This window comes from Mesoplodon densirostris, chromosome 5 (assembly GCF_025265405.1).
Source record: "Mesoplodon densirostris isolate mMesDen1 chromosome 5, mMesDen1 primary haplotype, whole genome shotgun sequence".
Taxonomy (NCBI): Eukaryota; Metazoa; Chordata; class Mammalia; order Artiodactyla; family Ziphiidae; genus Mesoplodon; species Mesoplodon densirostris.
The window spans coordinates 133,245,190-133,261,630 of NC_082665.1; the positions used below are offsets into that span (position 1 = coordinate 133,245,190).

The window sequence follows — 16,441 nt, forward strand, 5'->3', positions numbered from 1 at the left end:
ACTATACAAATCTACTATATCTAAGACATGTGAGAAGTCCCCTAGATAGTGTTGGCCTTTAGATGGTCACTCTGGTTTTACTTACTAGGTTGTGATTTGCCATTGGTCATGGTCAGTGGTGTGCTGGTAAATTTTGAATAGCTGGCTCTCTGGGAAAATCAACCAATCAACCAACCAACTAACCAACCAAACAACCCTGATTTGTAGTGTTGGCTGATGTCAGACTACCAAGATGACATCAACTGGCTTGCAAAAGCCGTGCAAATTTAAAAATGGGCTCTCGGGCTTCCCTGGTGGCACAGTGGTTGAGAGTCCACCTGCAGATGCAGGGGACATGGGTTCATGCCCCCGGTCCGGGAAGATGCCACATGCTGCGGAGTGGCTGGGCCCGTGAGTCATGGCCACTGAGCCTGCGTGTCCGGAGCCTGTGCTCCGCAACGGGATAGGCCACAACAGTGAGAGGGCCGCATACCACAAAAAAAACAAAACAAAACAAAAAAATAAATAAAAATGGGCTCTCATGAGCTAGTAAGAGCTGACTCCTGCACATCATGGGTTGGGCTTTGTTCATTCATTTTTGCTATCTACAGAACTCAATAAATATTGAAGAAGCCCTAAGTAACATAAATATGAAACTTACAGGTATTGTACATTAAAAAATTAGGAACATTCTTGGTATTGCTACCAAGGACAACAGCACTTGCCAGTGTAACTATTTCTTTAATATTTGAGCATTGGGGCAACATATCTTTTTTACGACACACTTCTGAGGCTGAAGTACAGAAGTTCCTGAGAATATAGCAATTCATTAGCTTGCCTAAGGTAAAAATAATACCTATAAATAATCATTCAGGAAAATGCAACGTGCCAAGTACAGTAAAATCTTAAGGTTGCTTTGTTAGTACTTCCATGGTCCTGGGTTTCTATTTTCTCAAAGCTTTGCCCAAACAATTTATATTTTAGCTACTTTAGTAGATAAAGCTATAAATATTTTCCTGGCATATTAATGCTTATACAAGTAAGGTCCTCTTTGGGGTTAGTTTGCATGCTGAGATGAAAGGTGGGTGATAGGCAAGGTTCGTTAAGTGTCAAATACCTAACTTCTGTAAGATGGATTATGTTTATTTTATAAAGGCCAATGTTTTAGTCTTTGCATGAGTGAATCAATTATGACTACTCACATTAGTTGAAAATACTGGTAACTCATATCTAGTTATCTCAAACTGGTGGTGTATCCATATACTTCACAATCTAATAATAGATAAGTGAAGAATAATAAATATTTTTGACCAACTTTTTATAGTTGCATATATTTTACCATTAGAAGATAATATCTAAGCTTGGCATAATTTTCAAAAAGTTTAAATAATTCTGAAGTATTATACAGTGAATATTTATTTATATCGTGTATTTTCTACAGCTGCTGCAACAAATTACCATGAAGTTAATGACTTAACATAAATTCATTACGTTACAGTTCTGTAGATCAGAAATCGGACAGTGGTCTCCTTTGGCCAAAATAAAGGTCTTGGCAGGGCTGGTTCCTTTCGGAGGCTTTAGGGAAGAATCTGCTCCCTCACCTTTTCCAGCTTCTAGAGGCTGCCTGCACTCTTTGGATTGTGACCTGCTTCTTTCATCTTCAAAATCAGCCACAGCTGGTTGTTTTCTCACATCACATGGCTCTGACTTCTACCTCTCTCTTCACTTTTAAGAACCCTTATGATTACATTGGACCCACCTGGATAAGCTGGGATACTCTCACCTTAAGGTCAGCTGATCAGCAACCTTAATTGCATCTGCAAGCTTTAATCACCTTTTACCTCGTGCCCTAACATATTCACAGGTTCTGGGAATCAGGATGTGGATATCTTTGAGTGGGGAGGGGGGCATTATTCTACCTACTACATAATCACATGACAAAAATACATGTACATTTTTACACTTTACTTCTGAGCAAACTAAGTTTCAAAGGGGTTAAATAGCTTTCCCAAGATCTCTGGGCCAATGTCATTTTCTGAGCAAAGTAAAGGTACTTGCATAAACTGTTTTCCCCCAAATTGTCATCTCGCTGAAAACTTCTTTTTTTTTTTTTTTTTTTTTTTTTTTTTTGCGGTACGCGGGCCTCTCACTGTTGTGGCCTCTCCCGTTGCGGAGCACAGGCCCTGGACGCGCAGGCTCAGCGGCCATGGCTCATGGGCCCAGCCGCTCCGCAGCATGTGGGATCTTCCTGGGCCGGGGCACGAACCCGTGTCCCCTGCATCGGCAGGTGGACACTCAACCACTGCGCCACCAGGGAAGCCCTCAATTTTGTTTTGAGTGTGCTGCTTTTGCTTTTTTTACTTTTGAAGAAATCCTCTGCTATTTAAAGGATTGCACGTTTTGTGCCTTTTCTGTTTCAAGAGTGTCTAGTGAGAAAAATGATTCAACAGGGATTAAGTAAGCAACTCACCTAGAGCAACAGAACAGACAATATGGTAAAAAGAAAAAAATAAAATTCTAGTCTTTAAGCCAAAAGTCCTCATGTTTTTAAAGACCTACAGGCTTAATCAAGATATTAAACTTCAATGTGGTTGAAAATACAATTTGCTGGCAACTGGTACAATACCCTTTCCAGAGAGGTACAGTGATTATGACCATTCTGAAGAGGAGGAAATTGAAGCTTAGAGGAGTCAAATGCTTGCCATGTAGCCATGTGGCTGGTCTTTGCTTTGACCCTGCGTGTCCCTGGGTCTATATGGATCACTCCGGATTCAAGTTTTTCCATGACACTGTGCCCTAGTTCTGCACTCTGATATCTTTCACCATCTCCAAAAGGTTCGATTTGCAAAACATTTCAACTGCCTGCCTTCTGGTTTGGAAAAGGGCTTGATCTTTATTCTGATTTTAATTCTGAGTCAATGAAAATGCAGAGAAATTAGTTATTTGCTCAATGCAGTGACTTAGCAACAGGACTGGAATAAGAGTCGTATTCTAAATTCCCAAGAATAGAAACAAACGTTATCCTATCACCCAACTCCTAGCAAATGCAAGAAATGCACAGAACTTCTTTCAAAGTAAAATGATAATGCATAAGCTTTGAGAACAGCATAAGATACTTGAAAAAATTTAAAAAGCTTTTCTTGGTATAAGACATGTTAAGAGCCAACTGTGAATAATGAACAATTGTGTCAATCTCAGAGTGCATACTCCCCTTGGCTGTCTCCTTCCAGAATTAGCATTTCTACCTAGACTAATTTGGTTCTTGCTCTTTAGTTGCCTAATTTTGTATATGAGGTGTACACAGCAATATTTCCTTATCCCCTTCTTCAATTGTCAAAACCCCATCCATACTGTCAAATGCAACGTGTTACTTCCATCGGATGTCTTTGCCATACTAGGAAATTCTCCTGAATTCTCAAATTGTGTTTTCTCTGTATCTCTTGACACATCACACACTCAGCTGTATAATGTGTCTGTGTACATTTTAATGTCTCTACTAAATTAAAAGCCCAGCTGTTTTCATTTATTTTTATCTTCCAATGACCCCAGTAGAATATAATCTTCTAAGGACTCTTTTATATGTGATATAGTGCATCACACATAAAAGGTGCCAAACATTTGGTCAATGAGTAAGTGAATGGGTATAGTGGACAATTGTAGTGCCAACCAAAAATATCAGTTTATCTTGTTTTTCTTTTCTAGCTATTTTTATTTTTCCTTTTAATATAGTACCTTGAACATAGCAGATGCTCAGTGTGTTCACTGTTATAATTGTTTAAAACACTAAACATCCTTTTAAAAATAACAAAGGCTTATGTAAAGTAATAAATTAGAAAATATATTGTTTCTTATAAAAGGTATGTTTTGGGAATTATTAGCTACAAATGAGTTGATTCTGATAGGCTAAAATGCATTTTTTAGTGACATAGAAAACTCTGATAGTAAATTTATATAGATTTTGGACTTCAACATACCTTGATTTGGTCCCTTGTCATTTACTATCTTTGTGAATCTGGGCAAATCAGTTAACCTCTCTGAAACTCAAATTCACCATCTGTAAAATAGGAGTACTAACATTAACTCACAGGAAAGTCACATTAAATGGAAACTTTATACAAACAACCTAAATCATGGGCCTTACTCACAATAAATAAAATGTATTATTTCCTTCCTTCCCACCCTTTATTATTTTTATTTTTTTTTGCGGTACGTGGGCCTCTCACTGTTGTGGCCTCTCCCGTTGCTGTCTCCTCTGGACACGCAGGCTCAGCGGCCACGGCTCACGGGCCCAGTTGCTCCGTGGCATGTGGGATCCTCCCGGACCGGGGCACAAACCCGTGTCCCCTGCATTGGCAGGTGGACTCTCAACCACTGCGCCACCAGGGAAGCCCCACCCCTTTTTATTAAAAACTTTTTTTATTAAAAATTAAATCTAAGTAAAATGCATGATATCTTCATTTTGGTCAAACAAAATTAAAATTGACACATTTGAAATTTAATATGCACAATGTAATCCAAACTGAGATGTTTTGCAAAGCTTTTAAGAAATATCTAGTATAACTTGGTGTTTTGTACATCTGTGTCTTTTCCTTTCTCTTCTAGGAATGGTGCTTTTCTTCTTTGGGGAAATTGCCCTTCTCCTACTCTGTAGGGGATCAATGATCATAATTTCTACAACCTTCTCATTTCCCCATGGCCTATTCACATGGGTAGGCATGTTTCCAAAATGGGCTAATTGGTTTTTCTCCAGGATTTGTCAAAGGTACTGCAGTTAGAGGCTGTGCTTCCCCTGGGAAGGAAGCAGAGAATCTTTGAGCCTGTCATGGTTGACCAGCATGGCTTCCTTTTGGAGAAAGTCAACCGGCAATCATAAAGTAGACCACATGGAAAGAAGGCCCAGTTACTCTTACTTGCCCCAAATTTAGTTATGGGGATCAACACAATCTCCAGTTTTGGCTAAACTAGCATGAGTTTGATTTTCACATTTGTAACCGAAGTCAAATATAAGCAGTGAATCGCCTAGAATTAGCTGTATCCTGCTCCCTCCTCCCTGATCCACCTCTAAACGTTAGCATCTGACCCCCAGGTAAATCATGGTGCCTACCAGGTGGAGCATTTAGGTCTGATCACTGTATAATTTACTGGTTTCTGTTTCACAGTCATAGACTGTATCCTTAAATTTTATCAGTGTTTGGCAAATGCTAGGGTTTTGTATGGAGGGAGACCAATGGAAGAGTGTGGCTGGATCAGTTCAGCCCTTTAGCATTTTCAGGGGTAAAAGAACCCAAACAGACCCCTCTAGAGTACAGGCTCTGTTCTCATAGAACCACTTCGAGTAGTCAGTGGGAAGTCCACCAAATCCCTCTGCCCTACGTTAAGCTGTGTGTATAAAAGCCACCCCATAAATCTGAGATCTGGCCTGTCGTGGGGTTGGGGGGAGGCTCCTGACCCAAATTCTCTGCCCTGAATTCCTTGAATCTAAGTAGACTGAGATACCAAAGTGAATAGCTTCTAAAATAAATCAACACAGCTTAAACCCAGGGGAATTCTATTTCTCTTTTTGGTCAACTTTTCCATCATTCCCTCCCTTCCATCTTTTCTCCCATGCTTCCTCTTTTCTTCCAAAATGACATTTTTAAAATGGTTCTAAAAATGTATTGTTTTCACATTATAGAAATATTTAAAATTCAGGAAAGAAGGGAAATAAGAATCACCTGTAGTATCACCAGAGATATTCCCTATTAATTTTTCGCATATATTCTTCCAACTCTTTTCCTATGCAACAGTATTTTAACATGATTGAAATCATTATGCATACTCAGCACTATGTCCTTTTCATACTTTCTTTGAACAAATCTGAACATTTTCTGCTGTTTAGTTTTTTCTTTGATATCATGGATAAAGCTGCTGTGACCATCTTGCCATTACATCTTTGACGACGTACTGTAGGGAACATAGAGCTTGGATAGCATATGTGTTGAAGGATTAACACCAAGGTAATTGATAATATAGGTGACCCCATTTTTGTCTTCTGGATGTAGAGTAAACTTTCAGGATGCATTATAATTTGAGATGATCAAGTCAGAAATGACAGCAAGTGTACTTACAGAAGTGGAATCAGATGTTAATATGCCTGATAGACCTGAAAAAATTGTTAGTTTTGGCTAGAAAGGAAATCCAGAAGTATAAAAATTAGTCACAATGGCTGAACTTCGTCTTTCTTCACTGCCCAGGATGAGAGCTCAACCTTGTTTCCAGCAAGAGCCAATGCTCATTCTTCTGCCAGACTTCACTTGCACAACCTAGAGGATCTGCTTTATCAAACAAAATAGAAGCAGTTTGGCTATGAGGATGAAAACGCTAGTGGAGTTTCTCACTGTTTTAGAGGAAATGTAAAAAAAAAAAAAAAAAAAAGGAGTTGAAATTAAGACAACACTGTTAAAGAATAGAATGCAATAAACATGTGCCACTTGGACACCAGTCACATGTGGCTCCTCTCTTCACCTGATCAACCAAAAGTCCCCAGGCACAGTGCACAAAAACAGTTTTGGCTCCCGCCTAAGTCATGTGATTATGCCTGTAATTCCCTATAGCTTTTGGCCACCTTTTTTTCTTAACTTTTGAAAACAAATCAGATCAGAAAACTGTGGTATCTTTGCAAGAATGGGGTGGTGAAAACAAGAAAATATTGGTCAAATAGTTTCTATCATTCTTTTTTTTAAAATAAATTTATTTATTTTATTTTTGCTGTGTTGGGTCTTTGTTGCTGCACATGGGCTTTCTCCAGTTGTAGCGAGCGGGGGCTATTCTCTGTTGCGGTGCGCGGGCTTCTCATTGTGGTGGCTTCTCTTGTTGCAGAGCATGGGCTCTGGGCATACAGGCTCAGTAGTTGTGGCACATGAGCTTAGTTGCTCCGTGGCATGTGGGATCTTCCCAGACCAGGGCTCGAACCCGTGTCCCCTGCATTGGCAGGAGGATTCTTAACTGCTGCACCACCAGGGAAGCCCTATCATTCATTTTTAAAAGATTCAATGTGAAGCTAGCAGGAAGTGTAAGGTTACAGAGATAAAAGCTCCATTTGGCCTTAACATTTTTCAAGACATAAATGCTGTGAGGATTTACATGGGGGGTGGTGGGGTGGGAGGGATGGTGGTGGGGAGGCTGGAACAGAGCCGACTAGGAATAAAAGCAATAGTATGAAAAATATTTGATTTTATTTTGCATTTTTAAGACTGGAACCTGATAAAACTTCCTGATTTTCCATCTTTGGCAGGGTGGAGTCTTATTTCCAAACTAACAGTTATCGTCTACTTGGAGAACTACATCTGGGACAACAGGAATGATAAAGGCTTTTGAGGAAACCCTAACAAGAGCACAGACCCAAACTCGATGAAACTTTGGTCTTTGTTCTTTGGATTATAATGTGGTTTAATTGGACTCAGACATTTACATGGGAGTTTTGAGATTATTTTATCCAATGGGTCTTAACTGGGGAATAGATTAATACAGCACTGGACGTATTCTCCTTCTTTTACTAAGAACTACTAACAAAACCTAATTCTCTTTATTGCAAGTGGGGAAAGCAGAGGCCCAAGAGAAGAGATCAAATGTCCAAGGTCACTCTGTCATTAGTGGCAGAATCAGATTAGAATAAGAAAAGACTCTTCTCCCAGGATAGCGTCCTTTCCACCTTGCACCTAGAATTTACATAGACGGTGCAGCATGGAGCAGACACCTTACCAGTGATGTTGCCAAGGACTTTTTCTATCTTCATCCCTGAGTGACATCAGCTCCCAACCCTTGGTGTCTCAGCTTATTAACTCTTTTCTTGACCCAGAGTCGGGCATGGTTAGACTTAACGTGTGAGATCATTACAGATAGGTTTTAACTGATGGGATAACACCAAGTGATTGGGAGTGGTTATGAGAGACCATAACATCCCATACAACTCTACAACTGTGCCGTGTATACTTACTGATGTCCGCACGCTTGAGGGCTGGGGAGGTATTGGTATTCTGACTTTGGTCTAGCCCTTGGCCTAAGAAAGTCTTATATTTCTAGAGATAAAAGATCCAGGCCCTGGAGAAACTGTTTTTTCCAGAAAACTTCACTCAGATTATTTCATAAGGATGGGAGCCAGATGTTTTATAGAGCTGGCAGTGGGGAGTTTAGTGTCTTTTTCTAATCTGTACTAGTCACTCTACAGTTCTGGTTCTTCAGCTGCTCTGACAGGATGGAAATTAAATAATTCAGAGATAGCTTTTCTCTTCAGCACTGGATGCTCCAACTATTAATACTACTTAGGAATGTCTTAAGTTTACTTTAAGGAAATAGACACATAAGTATACTTTGAATTATCCACAATAAAGGTGGTAGTGATAAAGGGGAAAAAGATAAAGTTTTATCCATGAATAGCTTGAAAGTGTATTTTCAATATTTATAATAATTTTAGGAAGGATTTGTGGAAATGAGTCCATTAAAATCTCAAGTACATAAAGATGATAATACACAAGGATGTTCATAACTGCACTATTTGTAACAGCCCCAAACTGGAAACTTCTCAAGTGGATCAACAGTGGAAGGGATGAATTGTAGTGTAGTCACACAACAGAATATTGTTCAGCAATGAGAACAAAGAATCCACAATCACATGCAGTGATACAGATGAATCTCACAAATGGAAAGCTGAGTGAAAGAAGCCAGACACAAAAGAATACGTGCTGAATGATTCTATTTACATAAAAGACAAAAACAGGCAAAACTAATGGATGATATTAGAAGTCAGGACAGTAGCTGTCTTTGGAAGAGTGAAGTGGTAGTTGGGAGAAGGGGCTTCTATGGCGCTACTAATGTGCTGTTTCTCAGAAGTCCTGGCTACAGGGACATGTTCAGTGGGAGAAAGTTCATTGAGCTGTACACTTATGCTTTTAAATTTTGGTATATATGTTATATTTTAATACCATTTTTAAAAAAACATGTAAATGGATATTTTTCAAGAGGCAGGAAAGCCAACACTCATATTTTGGACGTTCCTTCATTTTCATGTTTTGTTAGGAAAAATAAGGATTTTGGACTCCTTTTGTAAAATATTAATCAAGTAATGAAATGAACTAAACTTGCATACAGGACAGGAAAACAGAACATAAAAGCCTTAAGAGCTGAGTTGCTATCAGGGACTAGACCTCCCCCTCCCAGAACTCTAGATGAGTTAGAATTTTAGAAGCAAGTCCATTGGATGTGTAGAAGCCTCTCATTTCTGTTCAGAAATGTGGTTTCCAAAGCTAGACGGCTGGCACAATAAGCTTAGTGAGTAATGGCTTCACAATTTCAATTTATTATCAAAATATTTCCATCAGATGACAAACCTGAAAAGATAAGGAGATGCAGAGCTACATAGATGCAGTTTTGCCCTTTTATCATGGCCACCTTCAGGGACAGATTTAATTTTGAAAATCCTGCTTGTAAACCACAACTCTTAGGTATCTTTAGACCACTGTCCAATGGCAATTTTTAACCCAAAGTTTGTGCTTAAAGCTTTTCATCAATATGATTTATAAGTTTAAAAAGTCTCAAATCTTCATCTGTACATCACTTTACAGATCTTGGTTTATAACTATTTATCTTGGTCTGAAGCTTCAATATTCAATGATTACCTATAATAACATTACTTAGTCATAAGTGTAATTAATAATTAAATATAAAAGTTATTATTTACACATTACTACAAATCCCTTAAAAAGACAAAGTTTTGAGAGACAGAGAACAAGAAATTGCTTAGAAAATTGCAGGGAGCCTCAAGAATCTCATTATCAGTCAAAGCAGGTACAACAAAAAACAGTTTTAGACACTCATTTTTGCCCTAAGAGTGCTTAAAATACAATGCGCTCAGAATGAATAACTGATGATTGGCAAAATTAGATTAAAACTACGTTAAGTCCCAAGGCCCCAATATGTATAAGAATTCTTTGGAAGAGTTTTGAAGGAGCATAAATTTTGCAAATAAGAGTAAAAATAAGTACATCGGCAACATGTTTTTAACTCTCACGTCACTGCTGTGCTTTTGGTGCCAACTGAATTCTTCCACCTCTTCTTTCTCCCTTTGATTAGAAATGCCAGTCTACACCAAGAAAAAACATCAAACTGGCAGATCATATGAGAAACAGAAATGAATGGCAATATTCTCTTTAGAGATTAAGCATTATATACACAGTGAGAAGTGATTGATTTGACAGACGTTAGACCTCTCCTCCCTCCACATTTTTCCAGAGTAACCTAGCTTCATTTTTATTGCTCTCATCCCCGTGAACTACCTCCACGTAATCAGTGACCTCTCTGGCCCTTTTTCTCTCAGACAGAGTTCCCCACTTCTGTGATGTGGGCAAGTCTAGCCAAGGACTGCACCGCTTCTTCAGAAGATTACCAAACCCGGCATTTATTTTCTGGATTCATGTATGAGTCCTTGCGGCAATGAAAGGCTTCTGAAAACTCAGGAGAGTTCTGCAAAGTCCCAATAATCCTGTGAAACAAACAAAAGTCACCATCAGCATTTGATACTCATGTCCATACCATGCAGGAGCTCTACAGAATTTTTTTATGTAGGCCAGCTGTGTGGGTTTGGAACTTTCAGTTTAAAAAAAACAAAAACAAAAAAACTGGTAGAATGAGCCCATTCCTTTTCATTAACAGAATGTTTAAATGGAGAGGTAGCAAACTACAGGAGTTAAAAGCAGATTTTGAAGACAGATTGCATGGTTTGAATCCTGGTTATGAGTTGTATTTATTTAGCTTCTCTGTGCCTCAGTTTCCTTTTTGGTAAAATGCATATAATAATATTACCTGCATCTTAGGCTTGGTATGGGGAGTCAATTTATAAACACTCATATGTGTTTGTAAGATAAGTGAATAATTCATATTTGGAATTGCAGTTATTTTAAGAAGAATTTGGTTAAAGAATAAAATTATGATTTCTTACTGTATCTTGAAAGGCTTCAAACAATACCTTTCAATATAATAGACTTTAAATAGATGTTTGATTGAATAGGGAAGCTAACAATTATTTTCGTTTTTCCCAAAAGAACCCCATAGATATCAGAAACTGGATTCAGCCTGAAAGCGTTGGCAAAATGTCAATTTCCTCTTAACTCTAACCCCAGTAGGCAAAAACAACACTGTCCAGCCCATTACTGGCACCAAGCAGCATTTGAGGGGCGGACAGGTCAGTACAGTGATGCAGAGGTGATGTTTTCCCATCAACCCTGAACCGGCTCCTTCCCTTCTCTTCCCACTGGGACCATCCCACCTCAGCCACCTTGGGCTTACTGAGATCTCCCTACATGGTAGAGGTGTGGACATGTATATGTCCTAGCGCTTCTCTCCCCTCTGACCCCTTCTCCACACAGCAGTCAGAGTGAGCTTTAAAATTTAAATCAAGTTCAGTCATTCTCTTACTTAAAACCCTCCAGGGGCTTGAAGGATATTCAAACTCCTCTCCATGGTCTCCAGCGTCCTTATGGCTCGAGCCTACCTTCCAGGCCTCCTCATGGTCTGTCTCTCCTCCTGTTCCTCATGAAGCTGAAACTACACAGATTCACTTTCCATTATGCAAACTCACCAAGCTCTTGCCCTCTTCTGGACCTGCTGTTCCTGCCAAGCACACTCCCTGCAAAGTTACTCCCTAGTGCCTACATGGCTAACTCTTTCTCAGCCTTCATGCCCCTGCTTCAACACACTTCCTCAGAGGTCTTCTTGGAATACAGTCCACGTGAGTCTCTCCCACCTGTGCTAGCCTGTCACAGCACTTATCACGATGTGCAATGATTTTTCTCTCCTTCTTTACTTCCTGACATACTCTCTACACTATAATCTCTATGAGGACAAAATACTGTGTATACCTTGTTCCCGGCTGCACCACCAAAGCCCAGCACAGTGCTTTGCTTATTGCAGGACTCCAGAAGTAACGAATGAGCCCGTCACCTGGCCATGGTGATTATATGCAGAGAGTAACAGGGCATTACGAAGAAAAACACTGCTCAGTGTTTTTGGTTTATTTGCTACTATGGACCAACCAGAGAGAGGAAGAAAGCATTTGCTTTCCCTATCTCCATTCCATGTCGAATTTCTAGAAGTTCTTCCTACTGTGTCACCCATCACATCAGCTCTTTCTCAACTCCCCTATCCTTCAGGGAGGAAAACTTTTTTGGTTGTACGTTTTTGAGGACTCCTAGAGGAGTCTTAAAGACGGAAAGGAATCTCTCTGGTATGAAGGGCTGGGGGGTTGAGGTTGGGGAGGGTAGAGCAGAGGAATTTACATCTATTCATCCACTGGCTGGAGAGGGAGAAGACTGGCCTCCCCAAGACTGAAGAGGGGCCCAGTAAAGGCAGGTTATATGAATTACAAGGACGTGCCTGTCACTCTGAGCAGGGCCCCGAGAGGACTTCTGATAGGATGGTACGTGGCTGTCGAGGAGGCTGAACGTCCAGAGGGGCGGTTCTTGCCTCCCTTGACCATGACCAATGGAAGGAAATGGAGCCACCCAACTTCCGATAGGGCGATCAGACTGCAAGGATGTCAGCACCCATCGCAGGCTGGGAAAGGAGGTTATTCCCTAATTTCTAGGCTCATGAGATACCTTTGGATTCCAGTATAACCCTAGAAAGGAGTACACTGAAAATGACTGAAATTAAATTTCTCACCTCTTGGCTTAGGGTGGGAGCCTAGAGTTTGAATTAATTTGATTAATAATAATAATAATAATAATGTGTCATTTCTTACACCTGAAAGTTCGAACAAGTTCACTTGATACATGGTCAAAGTGATCATATATGTAAGAATATAAAGATTTTAGACATCGGGGATTTATATTAGTACCTAGTCTTTAAGGTTCTAGGCTCACAGACTCTGAGTTACAGAGGTGCTTTGATTCATTTAATCTAATCCTCTTCCTAATTTAGGAAGCCCTATACACTGGCTGAGGGACAGTATTCTGGTGGTCTGACTGTTCCTCTAGCTTGGGAGCAAGCTCCCTGATGGACAGGGTAAGCATTTGAGGGTCATTGGCTGAAAGAGCTGCTCTTTTTTTTTTTACTTTATTAACATTTTTTCAAGGGATTGTTGTCTTAGGTATCACCATATGGAGATAAATACTTCAGTAAAAATGTCCAAACCCAAGACTTAATTCTACATTTCTCTTAAAAATATTAAAGAAATTAAAAAAAAACACACAAACCTTCAAACAAGAAAGTCTTCACAAGACACCACTGGGATTTGGCCGTGCAGCAACACCCAAACTAATGCACACTCAGCCCTCTGTCTCCATTCCAGCTCCTCTCTTTCCATCCAAAAGCTTCCATTTAGATAATATGATTCTGAATAATTAGGTCAACAATGTACCAGGGCTTCACTTATTTTCCTAGGACTCTAATTAGTGTTTGGTTGTTTATAACATCAAATCTTTGGATGGATGACATAATCTATTTCAAAATGTGGATACATTATTAAAGTGAATCCCTTCACTAAGAGTGGGATCATATTTCATTAACATTTTTACATGAATTTCATGCTATATGAAAGCTATGTAGTTTTTGTGTTTTGTTTATAATAACAGAAGATAATAAAGGTTTTTATTGATTATTTCCTAAAGTAAGTTACTTGAAAATTTTACTTTAATATATAAAATATATACTGTTGCTGTTTTATCATACTACTGCTATTTATTCCCATGGCAAATAATCACTTGTATTGAAAATACCTAAGATATGTGGAGTTGAACATCATGTAACCAACAATGAACTTTATATCTGACAACTCCTGCTTGAATTTAACTGTTTTTTTTTCTTTTTCATTACCGAATGAGCTTTTTACAATGAATGAGTTCTCTGACAATCTTTTGCTACGTCTCTTAAATAAACAACTGGGCTACAAGGTTAACCAGCTTCATTCATGAGTAAACTGTCCAATTTTTATCATTAACTGATGTTCAGGATTCTTTTAAAGTAAGGTCACATTGGTCTACACATGTTCCTCTAAAAATTCATGAAGAAATAAATGCCTGAATAGATTCCCAGGTATGGGCTAAAGATTAATAAGTGCTAATAGAAATTCTACAAGGCCCACCAAAATCCACACCATTTATAAAATATCAGAAACTAATGCTAATATTTAAGGAAAATGGAGGAAACATCAGTATTTCAAAGAGGGTTTAGCTTAGGCATGCTAAATCATAGAATAATAAGGAACAAAATAGCCATATTACTTTAAAATGTCTAAATAAAACACTAGAAAGAATATTTTTTAAAAGTATTAGATATTAAGCTGTGGAAAACATTTCTAGCATTATTAGTGGTGTAGGTTCTATAAAGTGTCCTTTATTCTGACTGGAAGATGATCTCAAGCAATATAGGTATCTAAATTAGCACCATTACTATTCAGGTAGCAGACACTGATATCATTTTGTCTATTTGGATTTACTTTAAAAAATTATCAGGGACTTCCCTGGTGGCGCAGTGGGTAAGAATCTGCCTGCCAATGCAAGAGACATGGGTTTGAACCCTAGTCTGGGAAGATCCCACATGCCACAGAGCAACAAAGCCTGTGAGCCACAACTACTAAGCCTGTGCTCTAGAGCCCATGAGCCACAGCTATTGAGCCCTCATGCCACAACTATGGAAGACCGCGTGAGTAGAGCTCGTGCTCTGCAACAAGAGAAGCCAGCATGATGAGAAGCCTGCACACCTCAACGAAGAGCAGTCCGCACACCACAACGAAGAGCAGCCCCCAATCACCGCAACTAGAGAAAGCCTGCACACAGCAACAAACACCCAATGCAGCCAAAAATAAAAAATATAAATAAATAAATAAATAAGTAAATTTATTTTAAAAAATGATCAGACCCTTACATCTTATACAGAAATATTATATCTATACACCATGATCAAGTGAGGTTTATCCCAGGAATGCAAGCATTCTTCAATATATGCAAACCAGTCAGTGATACACCATATTAACAAACTGAAGGAGAAAGACCATATGATCATCTCAATAGATGCAGAAAAATCTTTCGACAAAATTCAACACCCATTTATGATAAGAACCCTCCATAAAGTAGGCATAGAGGGAACTTACCTCAACATAATAAAGGCCGTATATGACAAACCCACAGCCAACATCATTCTCAATGGTGAAAAGCTGAAACCATTTCCTCTAAGATCAGGAACAAGACAAGGTTGTCCACTCTCACCACTATTATTCAACATACTTTTGGAAGTTTTAGCCACAGCAATCAGAGAAGAAAAAGAAATAAAACGAATCCAAATCAGTAAAGAAGTTAAGCTGTCACTGCTTGCAGATGACATGATACTATACATAGAGAATCCTAAAGATGCTGCCAGAAAACTACTAGAGCTAATCAATGAATTTGTTAAAGTAGCAGGATACAAAATTAATGCACAGAAATCTCTTGCATTTCTATACACTAATGATGAAAAATCTGAAAGAGAAATTAAGGAAACACTCCCATTTACCATTGCAACAAAAAGAATAAAATACCCAGGAATAAGCCTACCTAAGGAGCCAAAATACCTGTATGCAGAAAACTATAAGACCGTGATGAAGGAAACTAAAGATGATACAAACAGATGGAGAGATGTGCCATGTTCTTGGATTGTAAGAATCAATATTGTGAAAATGACTATACAATCCAAAGCAATCTACAGATTCAATGCAATCCCTATCAAACTACCAATGGCATTTTTCACAGAACTAGAACAAAAAATTTCACAATTTGTATGGAAACACAAAGGACTCCAGATAGCCAAAGCAGTCTTGAGGAAGAAAAACGGAGCTGGAGGAATCAGGTTCCTGGACTTCAGACTATACTACAAAGCTACAGTAGTCAAGACAGTATGGTACTAGCACAAAACCAGAAATATAGATGAAGGGAACAGGATAGAAAGGCCAGAGATAAACCCACGCACCTATGGTCACCTTATTTTTGATAAAGGAGGCAAGAATATACAATGGAGCAAAGACAGTCTCTACAATAAGTGGTGCTGGGAAAACTGGACAGCTACATGTAAAAGAATGAAATTAGAACACTCCCTAACACCATACACAAAAATAAACTCAAAATGGATTAAAGACCTGAATGTAAGGCCAGAAACTATCAAACTCTTAGAGGAAAACACAGGCAGAACACTCTATGACATAAATTACAGCAAGATCCTTTTTGACCCACCTCCTAGAGAAATGGAAGTAAAAACAAAAATAAACAAATAGGACCTAATGAAATGTAAAAGCTTTTGCACAGCAAAGGAAAGCATAAACAAAATGAAAAGACAACCTACAGAATGGGAGAAAATATTTGCAAATGAAGCAGCTGACAGAGGATTAATCTCCAAAATTTACAAGCAGGTCATGCAGCTCAATATCAAAAAAAAACAAAAAACCCCATCCAAAAATGGGCAG

At 38.8% G+C, this 16,441-nt stretch overlaps 1 protein-coding gene across 3 annotated transcripts in view; it reads right to left on the bottom strand.

Moving 5' to 3' along the window:
- Nucleotides 1-9,022: 9,022 nt before the first annotated feature.
- MME (membrane metalloendopeptidase) overlaps nt 9,023-16,441 on the bottom strand; it is a 99,070-nt gene continuing 91,651 nt past the window's right edge. For 2 of the 3 annotated variants that reach the window (XM_060100186.1, XM_060100187.1), the window contains exon 23: nt 9,023-10,495. In XM_060100186.1, coding sequence (XP_059956169.1) covers nt 10,396-10,495 — 100 coding nt within the window. In that variant the 3' untranslated portion in view covers nt 9,023-10,395. Of the gene's footprint in view, nt 10,496-11,427; nt 11,557-16,441 lie in introns of all 3 variants that reach the window. The other variant, XR_009532653.1, reaches the window with a different exon arrangement.